At 31.1% G+C, this 14348-nt stretch overlaps 1 protein-coding gene across 1 annotated transcript in view; it reads left to right on the top strand.

Annotated features, from left to right (window-relative positions):
• LOC135955691 (uncharacterized) overlaps positions 1-14348 on the top strand; it is a 365923-nt gene that overhangs the window by 296876 nt on the left and 54699 nt on the right. The window contains exon 11 of the mRNA XM_065506049.1: positions 5813-6487. Coding sequence (XP_065362121.1) covers positions 5813-6487 — 675 coding nt within the window. The remainder of the gene's footprint in view (positions 1-5812; positions 6488-14348) is intronic.

Below are 14348 nucleotides of genomic sequence, written 5' to 3'. Positions count from 1 at the left end.
AAACAAAACAAAAAAAAAAATAATAATAAAATAAAAGAGTAGCGGAAAAGAAGGAGTGTGGGAGTAGAAAAAAAATCGTAACTGTCGCTAGAGGGCGTCATAATAACAAAAAAAAAAAAAGAAGCATGAAAACAAACACTCACTACACGTTCCACTATCAGGACGACTACTTACCAACACCACTACAAAGATGTGACACTGTAAACACACACACTTCTACTTGCTCTTATCTCCACACAAATGATTAAGGATATACATATATGTGTGTGATATTTATGTACACATCTTTTAGGTTTAACTAACAATGGCTTTAATATTCTACAATTTTTTTTTTTTTTTGCTCCCACTCTACAAAAATACCAGAATTCCTTTTATTCCATGCCGCCACTAACTACAAAAAAAAAAAGAAAAACTGGAGTTCTAAATACTAGTAGTCACTATATATGAGTTTCAGCTTAAGCTGGGAAAACAAAAAACAAAAACAATAACATCGGCAACAACAATAAAAGATTTTAATACTTAACATCAACACTATAAACAAATATACACTCCAAGAAAATTCTATATTATTAGTTAAACATTTTTCTAAACTAAAATCCGAGATATTGCAGCTAAATTAGGAGTCATATCCTTAATCACCCTGCCAGCATTTTCTATCATAGACGTTTATGCCTCGTAATGTTTAAATTCGTCGCGGATGGAATCGTATTCTGATCAGTCATATACCAATATATTCATATTAAAGTGATCTAACACAATCTATTAAAAACGATCACAGCACCAACGCACAGTGGGGTCAAATGCCCCTTTTTTACGGATTTATTAATATCTCAACAACAATAAAAGCGACGCTCGCAAAATTTTACGTGGGTAGCCCTTAGACCAATCCGCATATTTTAACAAAATTTTAGGGATATAGGAGGGGGAACTCATTTACCCACCATATAAAATAATTATTAACTGTGCTATATCTTTAGAACTACAAGAGTTATGCACACTAAATTTGCTGCGGGTAACTCTAAAAACAAACTACACGTTCCGCCAAAATCGGAAGGGTATACGTGGGTGGAATCGGGTTCCCCCCATACAAATGAATTATTAATTCTCCTATATCTATAGAACTACATCAATGAGACATACTAAATTTATGCATGTTATTGATAAAAAAACTACCATATTGTTTTAAGATGATATCATTCTATTAACTAGTAATGGGAGGTTGAATAATAGAGATCTTTCCCTAAAATACTTGCAAAGTTTAAATGCACTGCTTTGAAATTTATACAACACAATATTTGAAATGAGATAATATAAAAACTACAGAACTGAACGTGAGTGATAACTGGCTCCCGATATAAAACTTTAAAATTCTCGCGCTCACTAACATGATTTTTTTTTTATTAAGCTAAATTGCTTGCTATCGGATGACTTCGTATTAACCACAAGAAAAAACTTCGAATTAATCACAAAAAAAAAATTTAAACAAGCATATACAAGCGTGAGTGCATGAGAATTAAAATTGTTAAAATTCCCCGTGCTATTCATTCACGATTAGAAAATCAATGGATGGAAAACTAAACTGAAATAAAGAAAAGTAATTGGTAAAATTTTATTATTGTTTATCTCATTGTAATACGTCCAGGCCTGACTCACACGGGACTCTTGTATTATTAATCACAACACTTGCACATCTCTTATAAAACAATGACAAAAACAATGACAATAACAACAACAAAAACGACAGCAATAAAACGTTGATCAGAATAGCAAAGTGTTTTTTGATTGTAGACTTAAAGGGTGAAGCTTTTACTAATTTACATATAACTTATGAGGCGCAGCGATGCGCAACCTAATTTTTTCTGAAACAACGCCTAACTGTCCAGGCTTTTAAATTATATTAAATTCTCTGCCCAGCTGAGCCCAGCTAATAACTTTATGTCTATTTGAACTGACAAAATCCATTTTTTTTTTGCACTTCCAATATACAAACTAATATCAAAGCCACTTCCACAAATAATTCAAATTTAAATTTAACCAAAACATATCACTAAATACCTGAACTTGATAGTTGCATAATTAGATTTGTTAATTTTTTTAAATTACCTATCACAAATAGTATTTATTTGCGCAATTTTTTATTTTTTTTTTATAAATTTTTTAGGTTTTTTTCTCACAATATGTAATCTCAACAGTGACTATAAAAATACCTTTTAATATTTCACATTAATTTTTTGCCTGCTGATGTAGAATTTTGTGCTCTTTAAGCTGGCACTTTCAGTTTTCAGGATACTTGAAATTTGTTTTTTCAATTAATCCGCAAAATTAGTATGTTTGGCCCCTCTGTGCAACGTTAACAGTTATTTTTCAACTTTAATATAAAAGTTCCGACCAAAATTTTAAAAAGAGAGTTTAATTAGCCGTCTAAATTAAAACTCATTTGAGGAGTTTTATTTTTACCGTCATAAAATAAAACTTATTTCGTTTATTTTCTTTTTTATACAGAAATATTTTTTTATTGAGTAAAAAAAGTAAAAACTTAATAATAGAAATCAAGCAATATCAAATTAAAATCCCATTTGTTATACCCTTCGCCAAGAGTGGCGTTTGTAATTTCTATATTTTTCATTTGCTACCCCACAAAGTCTATATATTCTGGATCGTTATACAAGGTGGCGCACAAGTAACCCTCCTATCAGAAAATGCTACAAAATTTCATGAAAATCGGCCCAAAAATATATAACATTTCGCTATCTTTTCATTAGAAATTCCAAATATTGAAAAATTTGACCTTTGACCTTCACGATTCAAAGGTTATCGTTTTCCGATTTTAGTAAAACTTTCAGAACATATTTAAAATTACAAGGACTATAATATTATGAATAGGTTTTACTTACAATTTATAACAGTAAGGAAATTGGACTCATTCGCCTAAATATGGACAAAAAATTCGTTTTTCTTGAAAAACGCAAAATTTAAATCGCAGGTACGGAAAAACTGTAAGAGGTATTGACATAATTTTTTCACATTTTTATTCCCTATTTTGATGTCAATAAACCCCAATGTGATGATCGAAAAAATCTGAAATTTGTTTAACAAAATTTTTAAAAATTTGAAAATGGAGTTTTGAAACAGCATTTAAAAAAATTATTTTTTTTGGCCATACCTGCTAATAGGTTAACGGTATCCTACGAAGACAAAAACTCATATACAAGTACATATGGACATATTTTAAGTAGAAATGAGCTTTTATTTTAATTTTTCTCGAAATTTCTTAATTTTTTTTCTAAATTTTTTGTTCAAGTGGCCTGAAACACGTTAATGGCCTGGCGAATTTGTAATAACTTTAAAATTTTTTAATCAAATTTTGTCATTTATATCTCATTACAACGATAATTACGTACATATTTCGATTCTTTTGCATTCAATTGTAAAAGTATTTATTTAGTTCAAAAACTGAAAAATTTGCATTTTTCTCTAATTTTGGGTCATTTTGAACCAAAGGAGATACAGGGTTAATTTCCAAATTTTTTTTAATGTAATATTCATTAATATAAATAAATCTACATATTTCTAGAAAACAATGCAGAAAGTTATCGAGTTTCACCTATTTATTCCATATTAACAGTAAAATTTTGCATATATCTGAACTTTGACCTCGATGCGCGTCCAGAAATCGTTGCCCGATTTGGCTCAAATTTTCAGCACTTAACATTTAGGCCTAGTGTCACAATATTCCACCCGGCACTCTTTAAAATCTAAAAAAAAAAATCGGCTGTCACTCTAATGCACATACAGCCTCTAATTTTTTTTTGCGTTCTTAAAATTTTATTGATTAAGTTTCATTGTACATATGTACATATTTTACAAAAGAAGTCATCTAAGAAGGGGGCGTATACTTAATGAAATTTACTTCTACTAAACAGCTTTATTAATCATACGCCCTGGGATTATTTGGCTTTATTGTTATACCCTTCACCACCATAGTGGTGAAGGAATTATGCGTTTGTACAGATGTGTGCAACGCCCAAAAGTATACCGATCGACTTAGAATCACTTTCTGAGTCGATTAAACGATGTCCGTCCGTCCGTCTGGTTGGCTGGCTGGCTGTCCATGTAAACTTTGTGCGCAGAGTACAGGTAGCAGTTTTGAAGATATTTCGATCAAATTTGGTACATATTATTTTTTCGGCCCAAGGATCACGCCTATTGAAACTGGATGAAATCGGTCCATTATTTCACCTAGCCCCCATACAAATGTCCTTCTGAAATTGGACTTTATCGGTCGTAAATCTTTAATTTATATACAAATTGAGCTCCAAATAAGTTTTATATACACAAAATTCATGTCACCAAATTTTTTTACGATCGGTCCATAATTAGTCATAGCTCCCATATAGACCCGCTTCCGAAAATCACTTTAACATGCATAAATCGCTTAAAAATGTCGGTATACTCACAAAATTCAACATAGTTAACTTTAATATAGACATAAATCACACGACCTAATTTCATGGTGATCGGTCCATAATTGGTCATAGCCCCCATATAACCCCACTTCCGAAAATCACTCAAAAATATAAATTATTGAAATTTTAAAAGAAAAATGTTTTTGCTCTTTTACTTAGTGTAGGGTATTATATGGTCGGGCATGACCGACTTTCTTACTTGTTTTTTTTTAATATTCAGCTGGAAATATTCCAACAATCACTAACCAGTGAGACCGGTGAAAACCACATTTGGTGGAACAAATTTTTTGATAAATTTTTTGCAGACAAACATTGCAGAACTTGGGAATCTTATAGTTATTTTTAAAATAGCCTGAAAAAAGAGTACCACCAATTTAACTCTGAGTGTATACAAATATATATTCTTGGCTTAAACACAATACTAACTCTGGTATGAAAACAACAGCAGCACAACAGCAACAACTACAACAATAACATAAAACAACAGCAATTACTAAAGACAAACATTAAATAAAACAACAACATGAAGAGAGAAAAATAGCATAACAGCTCAAAAACTATAAATAAAAAGCTTCTCGTTTTGTTTTGTTTTGTTTCTATGTTGCACAGTGTAACGTATTGGAATTAATATTTCAAAAGAAACCTTTTTTTGCACAAATGAAAAACAGCAACACAAGAGATTTGTAAGACTTTCTTTCGTATATAGAAGAAAAAGTATCTTGAGATTTTTCTTTACTTGTAGATTGTTAATTTATGACCTGGTTTGTAAGTATGCTGTAATACAATCTAGGGAATATTTGTGGAATGGGGAGGTAGGAAAAAGGGAATTAATACAGTAGAGATGGGAATTAAGCAAGAAAAGAATTGTTGGGTGTATAATTAAAGATGCTGTGAAGTAGAATCTTAGTAATTTGTTAGAGTAAATTAGAATCTAAAATAGTTTTTATGTGAAAGAAATATTTAAATTTAGGATTTGGAGGTTTTAGATTTCTTGCAATACAAACAATATTAAAAATCAAAAACATTTCTATAAAGTAACCAATTAAATTTTCTCTGCACTACAAATAATATATACTTGTCAAATGACCCAAAATATATCATTTGAAGTCAGCCAAGTGATCAGACATTAGTGACATTTACTGTCTACAAGGGATACAGTGAGTACTTGCTTAACAGCTGGGTTATGACTTGTCCTTTTACTTAAACAAATACATAACTTTCACGTATATGCACACATACATACACAACTATGTATAAAAATAAATTGTAACTTCTTGTACTCGTTTTTCTCACTCTAACATTTTGTATAAATACCCTTTGTTTTTTTCTCATTATTTCGCTACTAGGCTGATTTACCACCCTGGATAACACGTCTGCGTATGTGGGACAGTTATGGCACATATGTGCCAATAAAACAAACAAGTGTTACAACAGGTCAACCGCCACCACCACCGCCCGTTGCCTCCTCCGCTGATGGTGGCAAGCCGACCATATTGGATCCCAGCACTCATGGCAGCAACTACTACTACAGTCCCCAGAATCCCAAAATGGGCAAGAATTTACGTGTTAACATTGATAATGCCTGGAATCCAGTTGATACGTATATTTATGGTCCCACACAGTCGAGTATATTTAATCAGGAAAATAAATACAGTGGTTACCAGCAATCTGGTGGTGGTGGTGGTGGGGTTGGCTCTGGCTCCTCATCATCATCATCCAAGCATGGTGGTGGCAGTGGTTTGAGCTCTGTTAAGGAAAGTTTAAATTATATATCGAGCAAGACAGCCAAGGATGGCCAGCAGCAGCAGGGTGGCGGCGGCAGTGGTGGTAGTGGCGAAAAAACAGCATTGGCCTTGATGAGCACTAAGGGAAAGCGACGTTTAATGTTGGAAATTTATGATTATGAGACACCTAAATTGTGCGATCATACAGCAATTAGCAGCACTGGCAACACATTGGGCCTTAATCGACTGCGTCCATGCAGTCCGTTGGAAAGTTATGTCAGTACAGGCAGAGATTTGGTAAGTGGTTTAATGAAAGTATTGTAGTTTTTATTTTTAGTATATAAGTTATGTAGAAACTACATGCTAGTAAATATGTGAAAGGAAAAGCATTAAAAACATAGTGTTGAAAAATTACAGTGACGTAGATAATTTAACAGATTATGTTTAAATTTTGTAATTTTTGAACTTAAATTTAAATTATGAATATATCAGATTGGCAATATCTATCACCTTAATGAATTCAGAATTCATATATGTATGCTTTAAATAAAATATTGTAGAAATGAAATGAATATGATTTAAAATGATTTAAATACTGCACCATACTATAATCCTCGAGTTATACAAAAATGATGGACATTTTTAGCATTTTCTTCTAAGCAAAAAAACGTAAACTAGTTTACTTTGAATATTGAGTCCTACTTGCTTCTAATGTTACCAAATATCTGTCAAAATTAAATATTTATTCTTCAAATTAATCCCAGAAATTTAATTATTTGGATTATGGAAATTTCAAGAATTAACTGGATCACGCTGTACTTGACTGGATCACGCAAATTTGGACATAATACAGGGCAACAAAATCGAAAAATTCTAGAGGCTTTTTAAACCACTACACAATTTTGATGTATTGTGGTTCCAAATTTAAAAAAAATAATTTTTAGTAAAATTTTTTTTTATATTAATTTCCCAATTTTATTGATAGATTCACTGAAATTTATTGTTGGGGGATAAGCTAGTTTCTATGCACATTTCACTGGTTGCTTAGGCCAGATCATCAGGAAACCTTTTCCCAAAAGGCTTTAGAAAAACTAAATATTATACAAATAAAACCATAGAGTAATTGAGATTCACAGACACTCAAACTTTATTTGTAAAAATATCAAAGCTTAAACAAAACTCCAACAATAAACAGTGATTTTATCTTTTCTTAGAAAAATTTTTTTTCTAAAGTTGTGTTTTTATTTAGATGTTTCTCCACATAATTTATGATAATTCAAAAAGTATTAAACAGATATTATTAAAGTAAAGTTCAAGTTTACATAGACTTTAATCCGTTTATATATTGCGTTTTAATCGACTCAGTAGTTTCGGAGTTATAATAACAAATTTAAGCAAAAACAAGTAAGAAAGTATGGTCGGTCAAGCCCGACCATATAATACCCTACACCAAGTAAATGAGTAAAAATATTTTTCTTTTAAAATTTCAATAATTTATATTCGTGAGTGATTTTCGGAAGTGGGCCTTATATGGGAGCTATGACCAATTATGGATCGATCACCATGAAATTAGGTCGTGGCATTTATGTCTATATGAAAGTTATTTATGTTGAATTTTGTGTATATACCAACATTTTTAAGTGATTTAAGCACGTTAAAGTGATTTTCGGAAGCGGATCTATATGGGAGCTATGACTAATTATGCACCGATCATAACAAAAATTGGTATATTGAAAACTTATTTGGAGCGAAATTAGTGTAGATACATAGATAAATTTAACATTTATGACCGATAAAGTCCAATTTCGGAAGGACATTTGTATGGGGGCTAGGTGAAATAATGGACCGATTTCAGCCAGTTTCAATAGGCTTGGTCCTTTGGCCGAAAAAGTAATATGTACCAAATTTGATCGAAATATCTTCAAAATTGCGACCTGTACTCTGCGCACAAAGTTTACATGGACAGCCAGCCAGCCAGCCAACCACACCACCATGTTGGGGAGGGTATATTGCGTTTGTGCAGATGTTTGTAACGCCCAAAAATATTGGTCTAACACCCACCTTAAAGTATACCGATCAACTTAGTATCACTTTCTGAGTCGAAAGTGCGCAGAGTACAGGTCGCAATTTTGAAGATATTTCGATCAAATTTGGTACATATTATTTTTTAGGCCCAAGGGCGAAGCCTATTGAAACTGGATGAAATCGGTCCATTATTTCACCTAGCCCCCATACAAATGTCCTCTCGAAATTGGACTTTATCGGTCATAAATGTATAATTTATATATGTATCTACAAAAGTTTAGCTTCAAATAAGTTTCATATATACAAAATTCATGTCACCAAATTTTGTTACGATCGGCCCATAATTAGTCATAGCTCCCATATAGACTAGGGTGGCCCTTAATAAACGAAAGTTGGATTTTGGCCACTCTCACCCCCCAGTTTGGTGAACATTAGTAAAAAAATCATCCTGAAAAAATTTTAGGTAAATCGGTTGGGGTTAAGACGTGCCGCAAGCCCTCTGAAGTTTTGAGATGCATTTACAAGTGGAAAAAATGCATTTTTTCAGTTTTTGTAAAAATTGTGCCATTAAAAAATTACTTTTGTAATTATACCATTCAGCTTCGTGAGAAGGGTATATATAAGTTTGTCATTCCGTTTGTAATTTCTACATTTTTCATTTCCGACCCTATAAAGTATATATATTCTGGATCCTTATAGATAGCGGAGTCGATTAAGCCATGTCCGTCTGTCTGTCTGTCTGTCCGTCTGTCTGTCTGTCTGTCTGTCTGTCTGTCTGTCTGTCTGTCTGTCTGTCTGTCTGTCTGTCTGTCTGTCTGTCTGTCTGTCTGTCTGTCTGTCTGTCTGTCTGTCTGTCTGTCTGTCTGTCTGTCTGTCTGTCTGTCTGTCTGTTGAAATCAGTTTTCTGAAGACCCCAGATATCTTCGGGATCCAAATCTCCAATAATTCTGTCAGACATGCTTTCGAGAATTTTGCTATTTAAAATCAGCAAAATCGGTCCACAAATGGCTGAGATATGAGGAAAAAACCAAGACAACCTCGATTTTTGACCAATTTTTGACCTATATCTGGATTACTAAGTCATTAATATAGACAATATGGATATCTTATGATAGATATTTCAAAGATATTTGCAACGACGTATATAAGACCATATTAAGTTGGACCTACAATGGGTCAAAATCGGGAAAAAAAATTTTAACCCGAATTTTTTTTTTTCAAAAAAAAAAAATTAAAAAACCAAAAAAAATTTTTTAAAATTTTAAAAAAAAAAAATTTAAATTTAAAAAAATTTAAATTTAAAAAAAAAAAATTAAAATAATTTTTTTTCCAAAAAATTAAAAAAACAACTAAAAAAAAATTAAATTTCGTTTACCTAAAAATATTTAAAATTTTGAAGTATAATTTGGTGAAGGGTATATAAGATTCGGCACAGCCGAATATAGCACTCTTACTTGTTTAATTTAAAAGAATCAAAATGTGTACGTAATTGTCGTTCTAATGAGACATAAACAACAGAAATTGATGAAAAAATGTTAAAGTTATTAAAAATTCGCCATTAACGTGTCTCAGGCCACTAGAACAAGAAATGTAGGAACAAAATTAACATATTTTGATAAATATTAAAATAAAACCTCATTTTTACTTAAAATATGTCCATATTTACTTGTATATGAGTTTTTGTCTTCATAGCATACCGTTAACCTATTCTAAGGTATGAACAAAAAAATAAAATTTTTTTAACGGCAGTTTCAAAACTCCATTTTCAAGTTTTTAAAAATTTTGTTAAACTAATTTCAGAATTTTTTGATCATCTCATTGGGATTTATTAAGAATATAATAGGGAATAAAAATGTGAAAATTATGAAAATATCTCTTATAGTTTTTCCGTACCTGCGATTTAAATTTTGAAATTTTCGAGAAAAACCAATTATTTGGCAATTTTAAGCCAATGAGCTGTATTTCCTTACTCTTATGAATTATAAGCCAAACTTAATCAGAATATTATAGTCCAGATAATTCTAAATATACTCTGAAACTTTTACTAAAATCGGAAGACGTTAACCCTTAAATCGTGAAGGTCAAAGGTCAAATTTTTCAATATTTGGATTTTTTTTTGTAAAGATTTCGAAATGTTCAAAATGTTGTATATTTTTGGGCCGATTTTAATGAAATTTAACAAAAATATAACATAAACTCTAGGGTTTATATTAACAGCACAAGAATGGAAATTAACGTTTAATGTCACTTGGGGTTAAAATGACCCCAAACTTTTAAAATCATATTTTTTTTATGGGGTTAATTTTAATTTTTCTGCTGTTTTTGTAAATACTAGGCGAGTTGTTTAGTTTTCCCTGATTTATTTGACACGTAAAACATATAAGGTAGACATGTTATATATCAATGGATAGAGGATTTTGACTACTTTTCGAAAATGTTTGACAATTAAAAAATTCATGGAATACTTTTTAGAAAAATATGACAAATAATGCTTTTTATTGAGTTTTTGCATAGATACAAATTTTTTAAATTATAATAACATTTTTATTTATCAATATTTTTTAATGAAATTTTTTTTTAAAATAGAAAAATAAAAACAAATTTTGAAATTTGTAATCACGGAATTTTTAGTTTTTTGGCTATAATATCCATAACAGGGTAGGGGTTATCGGAACCCTTTACAAATTAATTAGAAACATATTGGGCCACCTAAAATCGGTTACTATATTTTGATATCGAATATGCGATTTGAGAATTTTTGCCCTAAAGTTTAACTTTACATAAAAATAGGTGTTTTTGAATGGACCTGGTCCCCTCGATAACAACAATTTTTAATTTTTTTTTCATCTAAAATATTTCATGAAAACTTAGCTTTGAGAAAATAGAAATTCCTTATACATCCTCTTAGAAATTTTTTGCGATAACTTAAAAAGAAAAAAAGTTTTCTTTTCCCAAAAAATTAGCGAAAAATCGCCTTTTTTAAATTTTATAAATTCAAATGCAAATAACTTTGGACTTAGTCACTATTTTTAAATAATTATTTTTTTTCTTTGACACATACATGTGTTGTTAGTCCAATAAAGGAAAACTGAAGAAAATTGGGAAATATTTGGATACGCTGTTATCAAAAAACTGGAGTAGGGTGGGTAAAAATGTTGAAAATTTAATTTTTAAATACGAATATCTCCTAAGCTGTAAGAGATAATTGACAGCTACGACGATATAGAAGAAATATGATCGTTTTAAAAATGTAACATACCCGAAGTGTCCTACTTTGAGGACCCTTGTTCGCGCCCCTGGTGGGACCATGAGATCCACGTTCAAAACTTAAACTCGACAACACTTCTTCTTTGCGCATGTGAAATTTCATTCAAACCAATCTAACCATTTAAAAGTTAAAGATTTATTTCCCTCTTTTTTTTCTATACCACTGTGTGTCGCTTAGGATAAAATTCGTTTACTGTAAAATGTAAACATTAACTTACGATAAAATCTTACCCCCTATATTTTTGAAGTTATTAACAATTTTGATATTCTTAGAACGCTAAAACATCAGTCGCTGCATAAAATTTTAATTTTAGCAATAAAAAAAAATTTAGAAAATGTCGCTTACGATAATTTGACGCTAAGGGCTCGATATGGTGATTTTTTTTCAATTGTTTCGGTTTTGTAGAGACATCGACTTGGTTTTATTTTTAATTTTGTTTGTATTTAAATAAAAACAAATTTTAGAGTTCTGTAGAATTTAAGAAAAACATTTTAAACTATTTATAAGGTTTATTGGATTTTTTTTAAATTTTGTTCGTAGCATATATGTATAAAAGAGCTGTACCACCCGGGTGGGTATTGGTAAACCATGTACATAAAAAATCTTTGGTAAAGCGAAGGTTACTGAGCAGGCGAAATTCACTTTTTTCCAATATCTCCTCAAGTCACGAGGTAGTATGCTATCAATGGCTGCCAATCACAAAATAAATGACACAGCTTGCTCAAATTTTGACAGAAGTCAACTGACAGATGCCGGTTGACAGGAACAGTGTTGTTTTTCACTATAATGAATGTAGAATGAAGTGCTGATTTTTAAAACAAAATCTTAACAGGGACTTACATTTTGAACAGCTCATGACTTTTTGACTGAAACACAGGTTTTTGAAAAAAAAAAAATATTTTATTTTTCAAGACTCTGGTGGCAGACTCACCTTGGCCTTCTTTGTCGCCGATTCACCACGAGAAGCCCACTGTATTAACTGCTGTTTGGTCTCTGGTGTTTTGTGGTGGATCTACGATTCATCAACGGTTACGAAACGGTGCCAAAACACATCCAGCAGTCCAGCGAAGTTGTCACACGATTGCTTTTGTGATCGATTTTGACAAACGTTTCAGCCATCTTACGGAAAGCTTTATCATACCCAAGTGATCTTTCGAAACTGAAACCACTGAGCCATGTGAGATGCCTATGGCTTCTACAATCACTCGCACTTATCTTGATTTTTGTCAATTGTTTCGGGTGTAGAGACCTCAACTGGGCTTCCAGAACGTTCGGCATCTTCCGTGCTTATACGGCCACAACGAGCTTCAGTAAACCACTTTTTACCATTGAAATTGATGGTGCAGAGCTCCCAAACTATTAATCATGCTTAGCCTTAGCTTGAGAGATTTCCTCCGCAAAAAATTATATTTAGTGAGCAGACGAAATTCACATTTTTCAAATTTCTCCTCAAGTCAAGAGGTAGTCTGCTATCAATGGCTGTTAAACACAAAATAAATGACGCAGCTTGCTCAATTTTTTTAGAGAAGTCAATTGACAGATGCCTGATGACAGGAGCAGTGTTGCCCTGATTACTGATTTTCAAAACAAAATCTTAACAAGGACTTACATTTTGAAATATTCAAGTAAATACAAAAAAAGTTTAAGTCTTTTTAATTACACTAATTAAGTAATTCTGTAAAACTATACATATTTTTTCATTATAGAAGAATCTTACTACAATAATATGAATTCGTAGGCTATGTTGAAGGGTTTGGCAAATCGTACATTTCTACAATTATCAAAATATTAGAGAAACTTTTAATAATGTACATCAAGATTATGCTAATGAATAAAATTAAATGCTTTTGTCTACCTCCTAAATTATGTTGCTGTGTTTTTATCAAAAAAAAAAACTGCTGAATTTATTTTAATTTCTCTTTATAACTCTTGAAAATACATACATAAATATCATGCATTATTTAAAAATTCTATTACAGATTTTTATTAATTTGCCCAGCAAAGGAAAAAAATAAAAAATTCCAATTATATTTCCAATTAAATTATTAAAAAATATTTCATTTCAACTTCAGCAGCACAGCAATAACAACAAAAATGTCAACTCTGAACTACGAAACATTTCATAATAATAATTTTACACAATATTTTTATACCATATTAAACCACAATAAAATGGTAAAATAAATTTTTTATTAAACATTAATGTACGGAAAAAATAATACATAAAACTGTATGTACAAACATATGCACTTATAATGGGAATGTTTCATTAGAGGTACAGGAAAGTAGCTGGAACATTAAATAATACACATGAACAGGAGCTAAGGCTAAGAGTGAGCGTTAAATAATGAACAATTTTTAAATTCATTTGGAAAATTGCAATAGAAAAGAATGGTATAGAGAGGATATATTTTCAATGCATTCTTTTTTGGGTCTAGCCTAATAATCCATACCATTCCATACATACAACAATATAATATTATTTGGTTTTCAAAATGAAAAAATTAAAATTAAGTCATAAAATTTTTAATAGTCTTTTTTGTGGTTCACAACACAATTTGAGGTTTTTATTCATACGGTAGATGATGCCCATAATTCTGCTACTGATGATGAGGATGATGATGATGACCATCTGAAATGACTAATGGTTAAGTGGAAATTGTGTTGTAGTATGATGTTAATGCGGTGAGGCTTTACCCATGCTGCTGCAAAAAGAAATCAAAGTTCTGGATACGGGGATTATATTGAAGTGTGGGCCCTGTACATGTAGCAAATTTATGAACTGGAAATTATAAGAGAATATTTCTCTTTAAATGGGGGGGAAGGAAATATTTTCCATTTAAAGTTAAATTAAAATGAAAAGAA

The sequence above is a fragment of the Calliphora vicina genome, chromosome 3 (genome assembly GCF_958450345.1).
Source record: "Calliphora vicina chromosome 3, idCalVici1.1, whole genome shotgun sequence".
Classification (NCBI taxonomy): domain Eukaryota; kingdom Metazoa; phylum Arthropoda; class Insecta; order Diptera; family Calliphoridae; genus Calliphora; species Calliphora vicina.
Note: the sequence above shows the minus strand (reverse complement) of the source record. Positions and strands in the feature narration are given on the sequence as shown.